This window comes from Equus przewalskii, chromosome 14 (assembly GCF_037783145.1).
Source record: "Equus przewalskii isolate Varuska chromosome 14, EquPr2, whole genome shotgun sequence".
Taxonomy (NCBI): Eukaryota; Metazoa; Chordata; class Mammalia; order Perissodactyla; family Equidae; genus Equus; species Equus przewalskii.
The window spans coordinates 64,776,487-64,795,988 of record NC_091844.1 but is presented as its reverse complement, the minus strand read 5'-3'; the positions used below and the strand labels follow the sequence as shown (position 1 = coordinate 64,795,988).

At 46.0% G+C, this 19,502-nt stretch overlaps 1 protein-coding gene across 3 annotated transcripts in view; it reads left to right on the top strand.

Moving 5' to 3' along the window:
- LOC103567354 (xanthine dehydrogenase/oxidase-like) overlaps nt 1–19,282 on the top strand; it is a 72,302-nt gene extending 53,020 nt beyond the window's left edge. For 2 of the 3 annotated variants that reach the window (XM_070574217.1, XM_070574216.1), the window contains exons 24-36: nt 168–254; nt 1,422–1,613; nt 1,804–1,949; nt 2,749–2,830; nt 3,388–3,483; nt 4,137–4,265; nt 5,205–5,279; nt 7,464–7,516; nt 9,360–9,474; nt 10,246–10,311; nt 11,707–11,895; nt 13,235–13,411; nt 15,097–19,282. In XM_070574217.1, coding sequence (XP_070430318.1) covers nt 168–254; nt 1,422–1,613; nt 1,804–1,949; nt 2,749–2,830; nt 3,388–3,483; nt 4,137–4,265; nt 5,205–5,279; nt 7,464–7,516; nt 9,360–9,474; nt 10,246–10,311; nt 11,707–11,895; nt 13,235–13,411; nt 15,097–15,117 — 1,428 coding nt within the window. In that variant the 3' untranslated portion in view covers nt 15,118–19,282. Of the gene's footprint in view, nt 1–167; nt 255–1,421; nt 1,614–1,803; nt 1,950–2,748; nt 2,831–3,387; nt 3,484–4,136; nt 4,334–5,204; nt 5,280–7,463; nt 7,517–9,359; nt 9,475–10,245; nt 10,312–11,706; nt 11,896–13,234; nt 13,412–15,096 lie in introns of those variants that run through there. The other variant, XR_011526617.1, reaches the window with a different exon arrangement.
- The last annotated feature ends 220 nt before the right edge of the window (nt 19,283–19,502 follow it).

Genomic DNA, 19,502 nt, shown 5'->3' with positions numbered 1-19,502 from the left:
CACTGGGGAGATGTCAGGTCCTCTCTTCTACACCCGTTAAGTTCACCTTGTTTTCGTGGTGCCATGTCCTGTTCTTTCCATTTCCTCCAGGTAGCGTAGGTGGGAGGAAATGATTAGAGATAGGCAGAGGAAGGGGACTGTGGAGAAATCCCTCGCCTTTTTGACAGGTTGGCTTCATGAAGACTGGGAGGATTGTGGCTCTGGAGGTGAATCACTACAGCAATGCTGGGAACACCCTTGATTTCTCTGAGGCTGTAAGTAGGACCCGCCCCTGCATCCCGGGGGTGACCGGGAGGTCAAAGCCATGTCCCACAACCTGTTTGCGCATATGACTACAGTCCTCCTCATTTCTTGCCTGTTATTGTTGCAGTTGTCTCCTAAATGGTCCCCACTTTGGGCTCTCCATCCTTGATTAATCTCTACAGTACAGACATGATCCTATTACTTCTCTGATTAGAAACTCGTCCTTCCTATTCTTGCCAAGCATGCAAAGTTACTTACAAAACTTTATGTACAGCATGGTGATCTTGTATGTGTATGAATGTAATATTAGCAATATGTATACATAATGATATGCAGGGAAAATGTGTGAAAGAACATACACCAAATAGTGATTGGATGAGATTAAGGTGGGCACACACGACCATTTTCTACATTATACATTATTTAAAATTTGAGTTGATGAGTCGAATTACTCTTTTTAACTATTTCATCGAAGTATAGTTTTCATACTATAAAGCTCACTCATTTGAAGTATATAATTTAATGGTTTTTCGTAAATTTAGAGTCATGCAACCATTATCATAATCCAGTTTATGAACATTTCCATAAGCCAAAATGGTCTCTTGTGCCCGTTTGCAGTCACTCCTGTTCCCAGCCCCTAGGTGGTGAAGAATATCCCCTTGTAGGGATAAACCATATTTTACTTCCCATTCACTACTCCGTGGACATTTGGATTATTTCCAGTTTTTAGCTTTTATGGATAATCTGCTTTGAATGTTCTTATACAAGACTTGCATAAGCATGTATTTTTGTCAATTTTGAAAATTAACAGAGTTACCTTAGTGGTACTACTTTTTCAAGTTATTTAACTTTTAATTTTATAACCATGCTAGTTATATATGCATAGATTCCTGTTGAAAAATCAAACATTTCAGGACATGCAGAGTTCCCATTGTCTCCACTTGGGTGTGGCTCCTCTCTGCAAGGGGCTCTCTGATCAGCTCGCTTGGGCACTGAAGGCCAGGAGCACAGTAAGGAGGCTGTTGCAATATCCCAGGGAAGAAATAATTTGGGCCTGGGCAATAGCAGGTCACGTGGTGCTGGGAAAGGCAGGGATGGATGCAGCCCGTGAAATACCTTTTTGGAGAAGCCAATGAAATCAATGCACAGCTCTCTGCCATTTCTTTCCTCGGTTTCAGGTAATGCAAGCAGCTCTATTCCACATGGACAGCTGCTACAAAATCCCCAACATCCGGGGCACTGGGCGGGTGTGCAAGACCAACCTGCCATCTAACACGGCCTTCCGGGGCTTTGGGGCACCCCAGGCAATGCTCATTGCCGAACAGTGGATGAGCGAAATTGCGGTGACCTGTGGGCTGCCTGCAGAGGAAGTAAGCTGGGAATGTGGTGGCACAAGTCAGGGCGGGTTAGCCTACTTTTAGGGGACAGTGTGTCTTGGTCATCTCCCATGGGGGAAGAGGATGAGCAGGGGCTGTTGAGGGGTCTGGAAGGTTGACTTTAGGATTTGCCCCCCTCATCTCTTGCCACTCACTGGGCCTCAGTGTCTCTCTCCTTGGGAAGGTGCGGAGGAAGAACATGTACAAGGAAGGGGACCTGACACACTTCAACCAGAAGCTCGAGGGGTTCACCTTGACCAGGTGCTGGGATGAATGCCTGGCAAGCTCCCAGTATCACGCCCGGAAGAGTGAGATTGACAAGTTCAACAAGTACGTGCTGAGCGGGGAGGAGTCTGACGTTCTGGTGCTCTTTGGGATTTCATGTTCTATAGCCTTTTTCTTGAACTCAAAATGTGAAGCTAGTAGTTTAATGGATAACTTACAAAGCTGCTGAGTTTACCAACTTGTTCACAGCCATCTCTTTAAGATCCCGAAATGACCTTCAGCCTGGGGGCAGGTGGGCCCACACCACTCAGTGTCATAGCCCAGCAGTGTGGCTCATCTTTACACGTTTGTCTGCCTTCCGGGTACACCGTGTTCTAGTGAACACCAGCCCAGGTCTGAGAACATCACAGTTATGCGCCAGCTCTGACACTACTCTGTGAATGTGACCATGGCAGCCACTCCATCTCCCTGGACCCCCATCTGCACAGTGGGGATGATTATGCTGGCTCTGTCTTCCTCACTGAGTTGCTCAGAAAACCAAATACAAAGCACAGTGAAAGTGTTGTCATTCTCATCAGCGAACCACAGTTCCTCCCTGGGACAATCACTGTCCAAGGTCACTGGGGCACTCTGACCGGAGCCGAATTCCACTCAGGAAAGAAGAGTGATGATACTTTAAAGCCGGTTCTCTCAAGTGTGGGCCCCACTCCAGCTGCACTGAAGGACTCAGAACCCCTGCTCATTTTGTCCCCATAATTGGGCCACAACTCATTGATAACAAGGGCTATATGAGCAGCTCCAAGGATGCCTTGTTCCAATTTTACAAAGGTGTTGACTGAAAATATGTCCAATCAAACATAAATATGGTCAAGAACATTCTATGAGAATGTTCCTTTTTCTCCAGGGAGAATTGTTGGAAAAAGAGAGGATTGTGCATAGTTCCTACCAAGTTTGGAATAAACTTCGCGATTAGTTTTCTGAATCAGGTAATTGCTTTATATGATTTTGTCCATCTCCACTGAACTGGGGCTCCATTTCCCCCTCTGTTTGCAGTAGTGCAGGGAAAGTCCATTGTCACTGGTAACAGAGCTACCTAGAGGAGCTCTTTGCTGTTAAAACAGAAGTTGAACTCGCATCCCTGTTTGTCCCATGTGTCGTGGGACAGTGAGAGCAGCATGGGACTCGGAGATCAGGGGTCAACTTCTAGTTCTTACTCCTCCTGACTGTAGGACTAAGGGCAGTTACAATGCCTTTCTGATCCCATTTCTTCATCTATAGAGTGAGGACAAAGATATTTGACCTACCTCCCTATGACGATGAGAGACAGACAGAAAGAAAGAGATGAAAAAAATATTGGAAACTAAAGGGCTATGTAATTTAATCACAAAATTTATACTGCTCTAATCTCCGTCTGGGGTTTATATCTAAAATGTTGCTGGTGTTTTTCTTTCTCTGTTCCTGGGCTCCAGCACCTCAGGTTCTAAGACCCAAGCTGAGTTAGCATGTACCGAATTTTGTGTCTGGCATCCTTCTCTTCCCTTAGGCAGGAGCCCTGATTCATGTGTACACAGATGGCTCTGTGCTGCTGACCCATGGGGGCACTGAGATGGGCCAAGGCCTTCACACCAAGATGGTCCAGGTGAGCAGCATGGGGCTGTGGGAGTCCTCTCTGACTCCATGGTGTCTGTGTGAGGGGAGATGTGCGAAACTGAGCAGCAGGACATAGCAGAAGCAGAGGCAGGCCTAGGCTCTAACCCTGGTGCTGCTGCTCATTTATGTTTGGACTTTGGCAAGTCTTCTACCTTTCATGGCCTCAGTTTGCTCATCTGTGCAAAGGGGTTGGCCAGGTGATCTGGAAGATCACTTCTGAAACCAACACTCTAGGGTTCTGTGACTGTGTGTAAGGTGGGTGTGTTGTGTGCATAAAGGTAGCTAGTTCTGCAACACGTGAGACTCTTTACAGTGGAGCTGGGAGGATGGAGCTGGGTCAGAGTCGGCACACCTGCTTGGCCCATGGGACTGGCCAAACTGGATTTTGTAAAAAGCCAGTGTTAGCTTAAAAAGGCACTGTTAGTCACCATTGGGTTTTTGACCTTTTTATCCACTGGAATGACTCTGTTAATTGATGCTTTGAATTGAGACAGATGTGAGAACATCCAGTCTCAGTAGAATTCTAGTTTACAAAATTATTTTCTTGCTTGTAACTGTGAACTTGAATCCCATCTTGGGGAGAAAGTAGCCAAGCCCCATGCTAACCCCTTCCCCAGAGGGTGATGTCGTCTCTCTTGGCAGGTGGCCAGCAGAGCTCTGAAAATCCCCACCTCTAAGATTTACATCAGCGAGACAAGCACTAATACCGTGCCCAACACCTCTCCCACGGCCGCCTCCATCAGCACTGACCTCAACGGACAGGCCGTCTACGTAAGGAGCCTTGGGAGCTGACAGAACTGAGGACCAGCCAAGGGCTTTGGGCCTGGAGGGTCCCCCGGGTGGGAGCTGGAATTGCCCTTGTAGGCTCTTTGGCTGTGGCCATGCCTGTGGCTCTCTTATCCAGGAGAATGCTGTTCCTCCAAATACCAAGCTAAAAGAGAGGCTGAAGAACCATAATCACTTCCATCAAAGTCAGGAAGGATGAGGGTAGGATGAGGAGGAGAGTTGGAAGGAATGCAGGGGGTTCTGGGAAGACATACTTCCTGCTATAGAACAGTCCACAAGACAATGCACTGAAATTGGAATTCAACTGTGGGTTGGCCAGTTAAGACCCACCTGCTAGGGGCCTGCCCAGTGGCGCAGGGGTTAAGTTTGCACGTTCCACTTGGGCGACTGGGGTTTCACAGGTTCAGATCCCCGGTGCGGACATGGCACCACTGACAAGCCATGCTGTGGTAGGTGTCCCACATATAAAGTAGAGGAAGATGGGCATGGATGTTAGCTCAGGGCCAGTCTTCCTCAGCAAAAAGAGGAGGATTGGCAGCAGTTGGCTCAGGGCTAATCTTCCTAAAAAAAAATTTTAAAGAAAAAAAAGACCCACCTGCTTCTCCTCCCATGTGGGGGATGTAATCAAAGGAAAGAGTTTGATGGTAGAAGTATCTCCTTGGGATCCCTCGAACATTTCACCCTCTGTCAGCCTTAGAACTAAATCAGGACGTGCTCTCCAACCTAGCGCCAGTGTTAGTCCCTTTGGCAGGGTCTTGTGGCTTTCACTCTGGGCCCCAGTCATTGTTGAGAGGGTGCCAAGGCTGTTTGAGTGGCACCTTGGGCACAGCATTAAGGAGGTGGCCGTGCCGAGGCCCCCAGGATACCTGGGCCGGGGAATGCAGAGGATTGATGTGTCTGGTGTGTGGTGGCTGTGTTCTTTAGGAAGCGTGCCAGACCATCCTGAAAAGGCTGGAACCCTTCAAGAGAAAGAATCCTAGTGGCTCCTGGGAAGACTGGGTAAGTCTTAGTTGATCCAACACACTTTTTTGCAGATCAGATGGGGATTAAGAGCAGAGCCTCTGTCCCGACCCCAGCAGGAATAGGAGGTCGTGATCTAGTCACTCAGGCAAAGAGAAGTTGAGGTGGTCTGTATGATTTCACAGGGCAAGTAAATGCTCGACCTTGCTGGGCTCCTTTCTCTATGGTTTTCATAGTTGAAGGAAGTCACTTGAGGAAAATTTTTGATCCAGGATCTTGGTAACCTGGTGGGAATTGGGGGTTTGGCTATCCTGAACCTAAGAAGATGGAGATGACTGCTGAATATGCCTCACTGAGAAGTCTTGGCTCACTCGGCCTCATCCCACAATCCACTCATCCAGTCTAGATGAGCCTGGTTTTCTTCAAACTTACTTCTCTCACAGGGCTGCCCCTATCCATCTCTGGAGTCTGGGTCCACTGAGATCTGTGAGGGAGCAGGGAAAAGTCATCGCCCAAGAGGTTATATCATACCCGTGATTTTAGGAGTGACAGAACAAGCACCATGCGTAGTAAGAACAAGCCCAGTTCTCTGATTTCTCCTTTGGGGGCCTGCATGTCAGGAATCCTCACAGGGATGCTCTCTGAGGTGGGAGGCTTCAGCTACTCCAACAAGCAGAAATATCCATGACAGCCCTACTTCACTGTCCCCCTCCAGCTGGAATGGCAGAACTGGGCACAATAGTAACGCACAAAATGTGCCTGCATACAGTCCAGCTCAGACAGTACAAGTCTCCCTCAATAGATTCAAAGAAAATAAGATATTTCTCTCAGACCCACCCATCTTACTATGCCTCTCATGACCTCTACTTCTTCCAACACTCATAGATACCACCCACATAAATACCACATCAGTGCCAACACATAGATAACACCCACATAAATACCACATCAATGTCTTTTGGTTTTGGTAGTTTGATTTTAGCATGGATTTGTCGGCCATTGATAATGTTTTCAACAACATTACAATCTGTTGACCTTAACAGATCGAGACTTTACAATCTGTTGACCTGAGCTTTGTCCTCAATGACTGACCATGTAGTCCAACATTCCTTGTAAGCAGGAAACCCCAACAGAGGCCATTATCAAAAAGATGTGATCAGGAGATGATAGGCATCAAATCTCTTAAGTGTCTGTACCACATTGAAAAACATGCCATTATCACCACCACCACTATATATGTATATATTTTGTACCATATATATATATATGGTAAGGATCCTAGAGAAATTCGTTCTCTAAGCCTGAGTTTTCTCATCTGTAAAATGGAGATAATATTAGTACTAACCTTGTAGGGTTGTATTGAATATTAAGTAAGATAATGCATGCAAAGTACTCAATAGCAACCGGTACGTGGTAAAGAGGTTGGCAGTTGACAATGATCATGATGAAAATTATATTAACTACATATTAAATTGTAGTGTTGTGCTAGTGCTGGAGATACTAAAAAAACTTATTAACGTATTTAAAGAGGATGGATGGATAGATAGATGGATAGCTTTATTAATAGGAAGGTATAACTGAAAACAGAAGGTAACAGGCTAAGTATCAAATGAGCAATGTAGAGAGTTGCTGTATAAAGCCAGAGCAGGGAGTCATCACTGAGAAGAGGCAGTTGGAATGGCAAGTGTGAGCTGGTTGTTGAGGGAAGAAAAGGATTTGGACAGATATAGCAGAGGAGCCACATGAATGAAGGCACAAAGGTCTGGGGACATGGAAGTGTTGGCAGAGAGTTAACAATCGAGTTTGGCTGGAGTAGCAATGGTGTGTCTGCTACATAAAGCCAGAGAGAAGACTGAGGTCCTTAATGTCAGGCATTTGCTCCATAGGTGATGGAGAGTCATGGAAAGCCACGGAGCAGGGGAGTGACATGGGCTGTGTGGTATGTTGAGATAATCACTCTGGCTGCACTGGGCTACGTGGCAGAGTGGGGAGGTGACTTGAGGCAGGAAGACTAGTTAAGAGGCTACCGTAGTCCTCCAGGCTTCAGATGATGAGGACCTAGTGCAGAGGTGGCAGTGAGGATGCGAGGTAAGGTGTGAAAGTGAGTCACTAGTAAAAGGAGTTGATGAGCTTCCAGAGGAGGAGGATGAGCTCATGAGAGCGTAGTGCTGGGTTTCTGGAAACCGTGCCTATCCCTTCCTGATGGCCATTTCCTCTCCTTAGGTCATAGCTGCTTACCAGGATGCAGTGAGCTTGTCTGCTACTGGGTTTTATAAGTAAGTATGGTGCTGGTCTCGCCCATCTCACAGTGTGTGGTCATCCTCACCTCAAAGGTCCCCTCCAGCACTGAACTCTGTCAGCCTTAGGTCAGCAGAGAGCAGTTCCTCTGAAGTTCTTCTCTCTTCAATGGACTTCCACTAATTTCAATTTAAAGATGCTCTAAAACACACGGATTACCAAATGATGTGTCAAGGAGGCAAAAGCAGCTGCGGCCATATCAGAAGATCTGCGTTCTAGCTCTGGTCTTAAAGTGTGCTGTTCCACCTGGGGAATCAGTGATTCTCTGAACCTGTTTCCTCATTTATGACATAGCAGGACAATTACCAACCATTCCTCCCTCAGCATTCTCCTTCAAGAACCCGAGTGTCTGGTGTTCTGAGTTACCCACATGTGTTAGTTTGTACTACGCATTTATGGAGGCTTTCCTTCAGAAGAATGGAAGGAGGATTTAGAGCATGTGAGCTTGTCACAAAATGCAGAATTCAGTGGAACTTAAAGTGAGCGTTAGAAAAGAGCACACGTCTTCTGCAACTTTAAAATTCAGCAGCAGCAGGAAGAGCTAGAGACGCTGCCCATCTGATTTAGAAGCTGTAAACAGATATGATCATATTTACTGTCAGCCGTAACGTTCTAGCTTTCTCTGGGAAGTTTAACTAGGACCTTTTCTCTCACAGATCAATGCATTTGGAAAATACTGCAATGTTTGCTTTAAAAGGTCTTGCATGAATGTGTGACCATATATATTATATACATTTCATATATATTATATATGTGTTATACATATACACACACACGTATTACATATATATTTGGCAAAGTAATGTTTTCCCAGTACTCCCTGGGTTATGCAACATTTGACAAACACAAACTACTGCAGGTTTTTTCTTAAGTTCTTATTTCATTTTTGGAGTTAATAAAACTGGGGCTATGTAAGGAAACCCAGATGAAGATGATGAAGTCAGAGGTCAAAGAAGGCAATGATTTCTCCTGGGATAAGCCTTTCCCTCAGCCCTGTATTGATTTTGTTTTCATACAGATTCTGATCACATCAGCTCACATTATTTCTGGGTAATATGTAGAACAACATAGATACAGAGTACTATAAACTCTGGGTGTGAGAATATACACACACAGACACAAACACACACACATACGTATACACACATATATATGACTCGTGAAAAATTGGAATTGTATAACATACTCAGGATTGAAAAAGAAAAAATGTATACGAGGACATCTGCTTTTATTAATAACATTTCCTCAAATCGCTTGTTGACGTTTAGAAGGGGCCAGTGGATGAGGAGTAACACAGGCAAGTGGCTGCTTAAAGATGCACCCAGGCTGCATGAGATACTGATCTTCTTAGCTTTCACCTTGAGAAAGGTGAGCAGCCCTGTGAGCAGGTGAACTTGTGTGAACAGCCTAGGAGCCAGCGGAGGCAGAACCTTTTGTTCTGAAGACCTTGAATTCTAATTCAGTAGATCCTTTGGAGTGTGACATTCATGTCCTTCATGAGCTCAGGAAAATCTGTCACCTGGTTCTACCATGTAGACGCCAGCACGCTGATACTAAACACTGCTCGGCTGTACAGGATGATTCCTATAAGGGACATTGGTACAAGAGGGCAGAGACAAGAGAGAGAATTCTCTGGACTATCTGGGTTTCAGTAATGAATCCAAAATATTCAAAACATATGGCCTTTTTTGAAGAACAGCTGAATGAAAAAATAAAACCTTTGGGGTCTTGAGATTTTGTAGGACAAGCTGTGTGACTGTATATGGGTGGGGGGCATGTTCCTCTTAACACACATACAATATTTTCTGTTTTCTCCCCCAGAGCACCCGAGGTTACCTACAGCTTTGAAACAAACTCAGGGTATCTCTTCAACTACTTCTCGTATGGGGTGGCTTGCTCTGAAGTGGAAATTGACTGCTTAACAGGGGATCATAAGGTAAGGAGTTTGCAAAACATTAGTACTATGCCGGAAAAGAGAAACAACTCAATTACAATACCAAGAGTTGCTAGAGACAAACTTCCTGGTTGGAAAAATACTGCCTTACACCACAGCTTGGCAAGCTTTCTATAAAGTACCAAAGAGTAAATATTTTAGGCTTTCTGGGCCACAAAGTCTGTGCCAACTACTCAACTCTATCATTGTAGCATGAAAACAGCCATAGACGTACGTAAACAAATGAGCGTGGCAGTGTTCCAATAAAAGGTTATTTATGCACGCTGAATGTGAATTTCATGTAGTTTTCAGGTGTCACAACATATTCTTATTTTTGTCAGTCATTTAAAAAGGTAAAAACTGTTACTAACTCTCAGGCCCTACAGAAACAGGGGATGGGCTGGATTCAGCCATGGAACGTAGTTTGTTGCCTCCTTCTTGCATGATCCAAACAGACTCAGGTGCGAAGCCCCAGGAACCTGGGAACCTGCTGTTTCTTCTCACGTATGGGTGTGTGCACACTTATTTCCAATTACTGAGAGAGCCTCTCCACTCCCATACCCTCCCCAGCTGCTAAGAACTCCAACTTCGGCAATGACGATGGCAGTGGAGACTGGCGGGGCCATGAACACCCCTGCCTGAGCGAGCCCAGGGCACTCTGCTTGTGAAAATACTGTTTGGGTTGGCATTACTAATCTAAGGGTCTCCAAGACCCATCTATCATTTCTCACATCCCCTTCTGCTCAAACTGCTTTTATTTTGCTTCCGCTTTAGAACCTCCGCACAGACATCGTCATGGATGTTGGCTCCAGTCTGAACCCTGCCATCGATATTGGACAGGTAAGCTCGTGGGGAACTAGGGTGGTGATAGACTTGGCCACTGATGTGCCCCATCCCTCCTAGGGCCACCAACACAGCATCTTGTGCAATGTCGTTTTTAAGCAGGTCTGAACATGGTACCAAGTGAATCTCCCTGAGAATGGAATTGAGATAGATGAGAGCCCACTCTCAAGGGAGAAGACAAATCATTGTGGATTAACTTGGAAAGGGCTCTCACACCTCAGAGAACAAGATAATGAATGGTGAAAACATTGGGTGTAAACACACACAGACGCACAGTTTGAGAGGGAGCACAAGGTAGACTGGAGATTGCGTTTGGGATCAATGAGCAGGCAGTGAGGTCAGAGGAGTTTTCTCCCTCGTCATTCCTCTTCCACCCAGGACAGCTTTTTGTTCTGCAGGAAGTAAATGCTACCAAGCGTGGGTAGGGGCCACTGGGGGCGAAAGACATGAGTTTGAAGAAGAAGATTAAAGAGATGAATGTCCTGAAGAAAACCACTTTTGGAAAATTTGACAGTATTGGCCAGAGCAGGTGGAACAGGAGGATTCAGAGGGAGGAAGCCAGAACTGAAGTACTGAGCATCTGGTAGAAAATGTAAATTATATTTCTCAAAACTGGACAATTACTGAGTACACAGAAACTTTGTCATTAGTCAATCTGTTCACTGATTCACTGAACAACCATCAGGGGAGCCCCTACTATGGCAGGCACTGAGCAAGGCCCTGCAGACACGAGATGATAGCACCTGGTCTTCCCCCAGAACACACTTGTTTAACTGTGGTGATGAGGCCGGAAGAATGGACATGTGGGCCAGCAGAGCATGGCAGGTGCCCTAAAAGAGATCTGTAAACCATAGCAGGGGCATGCTTTCTTCCAGAAGTTAGGCACGGCTGGGAGCTAAAAAAGCATAAAATCTACTATCCAAGGAATTCCTCATCTCTTGTGGGGCTGCTCAAAAGCGCGTGGTCCCACTCTGCACACAGGAGGAGTGTGGGCCCCTGAGGGACTCTCAGCAACCGTTAGCCCGTGAGCTGGCTTCTCAGCTTAGGGTTGCCATTTCTCCAGTAGCAACTAGAAGGAACATCTCCACCTGCCTTGCGGCAAGTTTTAATGGGAAATTATGCCTACCATTGCGTGACCCTCTTGTAATCGCTGACAAGTTCTGAAACTGGCCTTCACTGTTAATGCCTTTACTTTGCCCATGCCAATGCCTGGCGAAGGCCCAGATGGGTTATCCTGGGCTGGGAATGGAGCCAGGTAAGCAATGGAGGGCTCTTTTCAGCTTCTTTCCAGGCCCCACTCCAGAGAGGGCTTGGTGCCCATTGTGGGAAGCAGTACCTGTTCTTGGAGGGGGAGAGGGGGAAAGGTAGCAACAGTCTCTGTCTGCCCTGCAGGTGGAAGGGGCATTTGTCCAGGGCCTTGGCCTCTTCACCCTGGAGGAGCTGCAGTATTCCCCCGAGGGAAGCCTGTACACCCGCGGCCCCAGCACCTACAAGATCCCTACATTTGGCAGCATTCCCATTGAGTTCAGAGTGTCCCTGCTCCGTGACTCCCCCAACAAGAAGGCCATCTATGCATCCAAGGTAGGGCCATCTATGCATCCAGGGCATCCAATTGCCCTGGGTCTGTGCTGCCTTCTGGTCTGCACCATGGGAGGCAGCAGAGGGTGATGAGGGGCCCCAGCCACTTGCCATGTGGGTCTGCAGGGGGCTTATCTGGAAGGGAGAAGAGGGCTTGATGCTAGCTTTGGTGAGGGTGGTGGAGGGGTGGGAAGTCCTTCCTGAGAAGCAGAGAACTGGGTGGACGGTGACCCCCACCTCCATGTCGTCAAAGCCAGCTCCTTTGTGTGCACTCAGAGGGATTCCTTAATCCAATCCTGTAGGTCAAATCCTGACCTACACCCGTGTCTCAGGTGTGCATGCCTCGTGCTTGGTCCTAGAGATGACCTCACAGATACAGCACCCCTGTGGTCCAGTGAGAAGCAGCATGTTCCCTGCAGATGGGGCAACACCTCCATGAACATGCCTTCACCTCCTTCAGTGGCCGCACCTGACATTAAGCCTTGATCGGCATGCCTGAAGACTTAACCATCCTCTACTTCCTCCCTGTCCCCAATAAGTATAAAAAAATGGAAGAAAATCAATTAAGCTGATTGATATAGTCCTAGGTCTAAGAAGAAAGACAGAAAATCACTTGTAACCAATGAAACACACCCCTTTGCTCATCTCCTGGTTTACTTTTCTGTGGGTGGGTCTGGGCCACTTTGTGGTCCTTGCCATTGGCTCTCCCACTTTGGCATGCATCAGAACCATTGGGACTTCGTGGTAAGAACGCCAGTTCTGTAGGGCCCACCTCTAAAAATCTTGATCCCATAGGCCTGGTATAGTGCCCTGGAACATGCTTTTTTAGCAAATGGTCCTAGCAATTCTGATACAGGTAGTCTCTGATCTATACTTTGGAGGACAAAACAACCTTTGCTAGAAATCATTTTAATTCCTGTTTGTCATAAGGCCTATATTCCAGCAGATGCTGTAAGTATAATATGGCACCTGTAAATGTTGGTGTCAGAGTTGTGGGTAGATTGTTCCCATAGCCTGATAACTGAAGAAATGGTTAAAATTCATGTCAGGCTTTTTTTGTCTATAAAATGTAATTATTTAATGTAACTTTTAATGATACATTATATTTGCATGGTGTCATCAGAGAAAATCACATAGCAAGAGTTAACAGAAATATGCCAACAATACTGAGTCATTTACTAGATGGATTGTTCTCAGCCCCTGATTGATTTTAACTGCCCTTCCTGCCTTGCTTGGTGGGGTCCCATGGTGCTGGCTGGGGTTCCAAGGCAATACCAGCCCTCCTGGTGTGGAGCCTGGGGCCACTTCACCTGATTTTCTGTCCTATGCTCTGTCCACTCAGGCTGTCGGGGAGCCGCCCCTCTTCCTGGCTGCCTCCATCTTCTTTGCTATCAAGGATGCCATCCACGCAGCTCGAGCTCAGCACAAGGACTATAATAGGAAGGAACTTTTCCGATTAGATAGTCCTGCCACCCAGGAGAAGATCCGCAATGCCTGTATGGACAAGTTCGCCACCATGGTATGATACCTCTCGAGCTCCCACTCAGTCCTGGGGAGGCCGGAGCGGAGGTCTGTGTATTGCAGGGGGCGCCCTGCAGAGAAGAGGGGGAGATGTCAGGCTCTCTCTCAATTGGGAAGCCCTGGGTCAATGCTGCCCTTCACCATGTGGTTGAGGCACATCCTTGAACTTTCAGGAAAAGAATAAGAAACCTCCTAAAGCTGTAGCTTGTAGCTGGGCCTCCTTAAAGGAAGGAGGGCTGTTTGATGCACAGCCATGACCCACAGATTCCATTATTTTCCATGAAGATGAGGGTAATGGGTAAAACTCCAGAAGAGCCTAAACTTTAGTGTCCATCACAAACATTTTTGAGATCCTTCTTTCTTAAAGACACTGTGTGAGGCTCTATGGAGAGGAAGAGAAAAAGAGGAATTTATTGATTCATTAGATGGACCCCATTTGTTCTGTGATTACCATGTGCCATGCTGATACTGGGGACACGTAGTTGCCCCTGAAGACTTCACGGCCTTTTAAGAAACCAGATGATCGCATTGTATTGATTGGTTACTAGCTTGAAGGTGTGTGTAGCAGAATGTAACAGGAGTTCCGTGGTTGTTGGAATCATTCTGGGAACTCCTGTGGGATACCTGTAGTGGACAATGCCTGGTAAAAGAAGACCATGCTAGGAGAGTTTCTTCCATCGCTGGAACCTCAGAACCAGCCCAGCTTCTGAGTTGTGCTGAAGTGGGCACTGCACAGATAGGACTCTCCAATTGCCTTTGCATGGCAGGCTTTTTTCAGTTAGCAGAACTGGGTTCTTCCTGATACCCAAGCTGGATATCCTCCTAGGTATTTGATAGAAAATTTCATAGGCCTTTCGGGTTTAGAGGTGAAGTGAGTAGTCATGGAACCAAAGTGTTCCAGGAATGGGGAGGGTACAGGATATCTCTCAAGGCCGTGAAGTCTGCCATCACAGACCTCAGCACTCAGGAGGAGGAGACAGATGGGTCTCCAGTCAGGCCAGCCTGCAGATCTGCCAAGAGCTTTAGCTGTAGAGTGAGAATCACACAGACCATGTGTAGAGCTCCCAGGTATGTGCAGCAACCTCCTCACAGCCCTGAACCTTCCCACATGGCCCCGATGCTGACAGTTCCCCGAACCCCATTCCCCAAGAGGAGAAGTTCTGCTTGGCTCCAGTAAGCTTGCACAGGTTGCAAAGTTAGCTCCTTGCAGACAATCTGATACAGAACTCAATGATCTGATGAGCTGCTCTGAGGCCCCAGACCTAAAGCAAAGATTCTAGTCCAAGCCCCTCTGCTGTGTTTCAACACACCAGCAATTTAAAATCCCTGCAATGGATTTGCATGAGCAGCTGAGTCTATGAACCAATCACACTTTTGAAGGACTGTGAATGCCACATAAGAAGGGACCACTTCTGTATTTGTCCAACCCTGTATCTCCAGAGCCTAATACAGTGCCTGCCACGTGGAAAGTGCTCCATAAAAATAAATAATTGACTAGCAAATTAAGGGGCCCTACTCTGGGGGCATTCCCAACAGTTGGGATGCCAGAGGGGTCTTTGGTCTTGGAATGGTGGTTGGCAGCAGTGGGAGGTGGCAAGTGGGCCAGAGGGCAGGAGGGGACACTGTGTTCCGTGCTGTGGAAAGAAAGACCTTGGCAGTGAGTTTTCTATTGTTCTTTCCTAGTGTGTCACTGGCGTACCATAAAACTGTAAACCCTGGTCTCTGAGGGTCTGAAGAAAAAGCCCACAGCAGAGTCTGCTTATGCTACACTGGGGCTCCCATGGAGCACGGAACATAACGCTGCAGAACACGAATCTATAAAACTCATAGGATGGCAGTGCTGTGATTCATCAGGATGGTGTTTGGAAGAACACCAAATGCATTGGAAGATTTTGATCAAAAATATTATTTGCAAACATAATAGTAAGCCAAATCAAAACTGTTAGCCCAAGCAGTTAATATGCAATTAGGGTCATTCCATGTCTGCTTTAATCATGTATTTGAAGTAGGTTTAGGAAGTATTTGTGCTATATCTTAACTCACCAGAAACCCTGTATAAACTCAAGTGCTGACAGTATCTGTCCTTCAAAGAGGATTCCACAAACCTCCAGCAGCTTAAACCAAAGTTACTCAATCTGTGTGCTTTTCCTCAAAAGGCTTTCCTTCAAACCAATGTACACTGTATTATAACCTCAGATGCATACATAAGTTGCACTGGGACAGTGGGGTGAGTTTCAAATCCCTACTCACCGAACACTCACATGCACTCACATTGGTATACACACACACACACACACACACTCACACACCCCTCTCTACCTTCTCATTCCCCTCTATCCCAGTCTCTGAATCCATGGGAAAGGGGGAGACCTGGCTTATTGCCAGATGGAAAGTACCTACCACGGAAAGAAGACTCCCTTCATCTCTTTCCAGACATAGTACAGCCACGTGGATCCAGAGGTATGTCTCAATGGTCTCAGTAGGGAAGAGGAAAGCACCATTGACAATCGCCCTAGGAATTCCTGCACATTCACTGGGAGGCCTTGATTGTCACTGAATGGTAGGAAGGAGGCCCCATTAGGTTGGCCACCGGTGCAGGATGCATGTATAACACAATGCATGTGTGGGGTCTTGCCCCATTTCCCATCCTCTTGGAGAGCCATGAGTCCCAGGAAAAATCAAGTAGAAGTCTTCTTTGTCCTCTTGGAGGTGGGCCAAGGGATTCTTGCAAGGACATTATGCACTTCATAGGCCCTTTGGGATTGGTGGGATTGGTCCCATGGTAGCTGGTGGCTCTAGTGGGTCTAGGCTATCCTGTGAGCTACTTTAATCTGGCCATGGCCTCCCTCCTCCATCTCCCTCCCCCTTCTCAGGGAGGTCCCTGGGGGCCAGGACTGCCACATCTCTGGGAGAGGTGGCTGTGGTAGGGTTGCTGGTAATTCGCAGACCTCAGCTGATGAGAACACTGGCTTCCGAGGAGCTCAGTTCTCATATCTTTAAGGCCCACAGTCAGGTTCTCTCCTTCCTCAACTACAAATGCCACGTACTTCTTCAGGGCCAGGCGCTGGCTAAGCTCGTGGTCTCAGTGGAAAGAGCATGGGCTGGAAGTGAATCCTCGCCTCTGTTCTGGCAGCACGTGAGCTCTTTTCCCTCCAGCCAATTGCTCATCCTCTGAGCCTCAGTTTCCTCATTCATAAAAGGAGGATAGTAAGAACTACTGTCAGGGTTGTAGTGTTAAATGAGATACCCTACGATAAACACCCAGCACAGAATCTGGCCCCTGTTGAGTGCCCCACAAATGTCAATCCTTTGCTGTTCCAAGATTTTCCCAGCCTCTGTACAAAACGTTTGTAAGTTTACTAGCCAAACATGTTTATACTGTGTACTTGTAGTAGAGACAGTTCGAAATCCTTTTACAGAGCTGTGAGTTCCCAGTTTCTCTAAGTGTTGGCTGTTAATGGCTCATAGCTGCTGCATGTCATCTGGAGAATTGCCCTCAGCTAAAAGAGACGCCACATGACCTGCGAGGGTATACAGCCCTGCACCCCTCACCTGTTGGGGCAGCCCACAGACAGTGATTGACTGTTGCCAGCTTTAGAAGAATGGACCCTTGCCTTAAGGTGTGACCACCTCTGGCGGTTGTGCAATTCTTGTTTCAGACTGCCTGAGGGATAAGGCTGGAACTAGACTCTCACTCAGCCCAGATCCTTGCTCAGCATCTTCCCCTGCCCTACCCTGCTTCCCTCATGCTCTCTGTCCTGAGCGCACTCCCCCAGTAAATCACTGCATTCAATCCCTTCTAAATCTTTGCTTCTTGGGAACCCATCCTATGGCAGATTGTATGCCATTTTCCACTTGCATAATTTAAAAACACATTATATTCTTGTATCCCTACCCTCTGGGTATTGTATGGATGGAAATCCCCATCCTCTTGTAACATAATATTTGGCTAGGAATTCCCATTTTATTGGGAGTTGAGACTCAGTCTAATGAGGTCAAGTGTGTGCACTTGATTGATCTCAACAATGCTTCGAATTTCTCCTGAGTCTCGGTCATTTTCCATGGCCACTTGCTCCATTCTCACAATAATTTCCCCTAGTCAAAGCATCATCGGTTTCCTCTGCTTTTCCTTTGAATGCACCTCTTTTCCTAAGACAGCAGTCGAGTGCCCACATAAAAGTGACCAGAGCTGTCGGCCTGGCCATTCCTGGTTTCTCATATGTTAATGTTTACCTGGGCTCTTGAGAATATTATATCTGTTGCTCAAATGGTATACTGAAGTGTAACATTTTAGAGTCAGAAGGGACAGCCCCAAGGGGCCTAGCCCAGTGGTCCTCAACTGGGGGTGATTTTGTCCCTTAGGAGACATTTGGCAATGTGTGGAGACCTCTTCGGTTGCCACACTGGGTAAGGGGTGGTCACTTCTGGCATCTGGTGGCTGGATTCCAAGGATGCTACTAAACATCCTACAATGCACAGGGCAGCCCCATGAAATGAAGAATTATTCAGCCAAAAGTGCCAACAGTGCTGAGGTTGAGAAACCCTGCTTCATTCTACCACCTTGGTATCAGGGAGGTGACAGGACTCTGGAGGTGGCAGTGGCATAATTAAAACCTGACTAGTTCTTACTACTCATCTTGCCATCTCTTTATGTTTTCGTAGGATCATAAGCATATGTAGCAAGTGTGTGATAACAAGCTCTCTATAGAATAGAAATCTCCTAGTGCAAGAACATGTCAAGAAATTCTTATTTCTCTGCGTGGACACTCATGAGGTATCCACAGCAGTGTTGTGAATTACTCTCCCTGCGAAAAAAAATATAAATGATGAAACTCAACTTTGATATTTGCTTCTAGTCCTTTATCAGACCCACATAATTATCTATTTTGTACTATGTTTTCTTAAAACGTTTCTGTGTGTTGAGACAATCATACCCAGAAGTGGAATGTCTGGTCTATTAGGCATGTTTCAAGTGTTGTGTTTATAACAAGATACACTGTGAATTTGTTTGCTTCTCTGTGGAGGGTCTACATTTTCCTGTAAGAAGTTTTTTCTTATATAAAAAAAATTAAATACAGTGTGTATCAAACATATGGAAAAGAAGACAAAACACATATATGTTCCCTCCCAAATTATAAAAATGTTTGTTTGCCCATATTTGTTCCCCATGTTTACAAATTAACATTATAAGTACAGTTGAAGCCTTCCATTTTATCTCCCAACTGTCAGATGTTCCCAATCATTATCCTAAGGTTGGTCTATATTCTCCTCATTCATGTCTTTATATTTTTACTCTGTGTGTGTGTATATATATATAGATAGATAGAGATATAGATAAATCCATAGGCAATGTACAGTACTTATATAAGAGTGTGTTTTGAAATTCACACCCATGAACCATCAGAATAACTAAAATTAAAAAGACTAAAAAATCAAGTGTGAGTAAGATGCAGAGTAATTGAAACTCTCACACACTGCTAGGGAAGTAATTTGGTAAATTCAATTTGGGGAACTATTTGAGAGTCTGTACTAAAGCTGCAAGTATGTATGCCCCTGACCCAGAAATTGCTGAGCACATAACCGAGAGAAATGCGGGTACGCGTGCACCAAAAGGAAAGTCCAAGATTGATCATAGAAGCACTACTCATAGTAGCCCCAAAGTAAAAAAATCCCACATGTAGATCACCAATAGCGTTCATAAGTTAATCACGGCATATTCATACAATGGAATCCCAGCACAGCAAAGAGAATGAATAAAGCAGAGCTGCACGCTTCAATAAGGATGCTTCTCACAAACATAATATGGAATTAAAGAGGCCAGGCACAAACAAGTACACACTTTCTGTGTGTATGATCTCGTGTATATAAATTTCAAAACTAGGCAAAACCTATCTGTAGGGTTAGAGGTTACGATAGTAGTTCCCTTGGGAGGGGTGTAGCACCTGGACGAGAGCTAGGGGGGTCTTCTGGGATGTTTGGTAATATTGTATTTCTTAATCTGGCTGCTGGTTACAAGGGTGTGTCATTCTGTGAAACTTCATTGAACTATTCATTATGCTTTGCAGATTTTTATGTATGTACGTTATTCT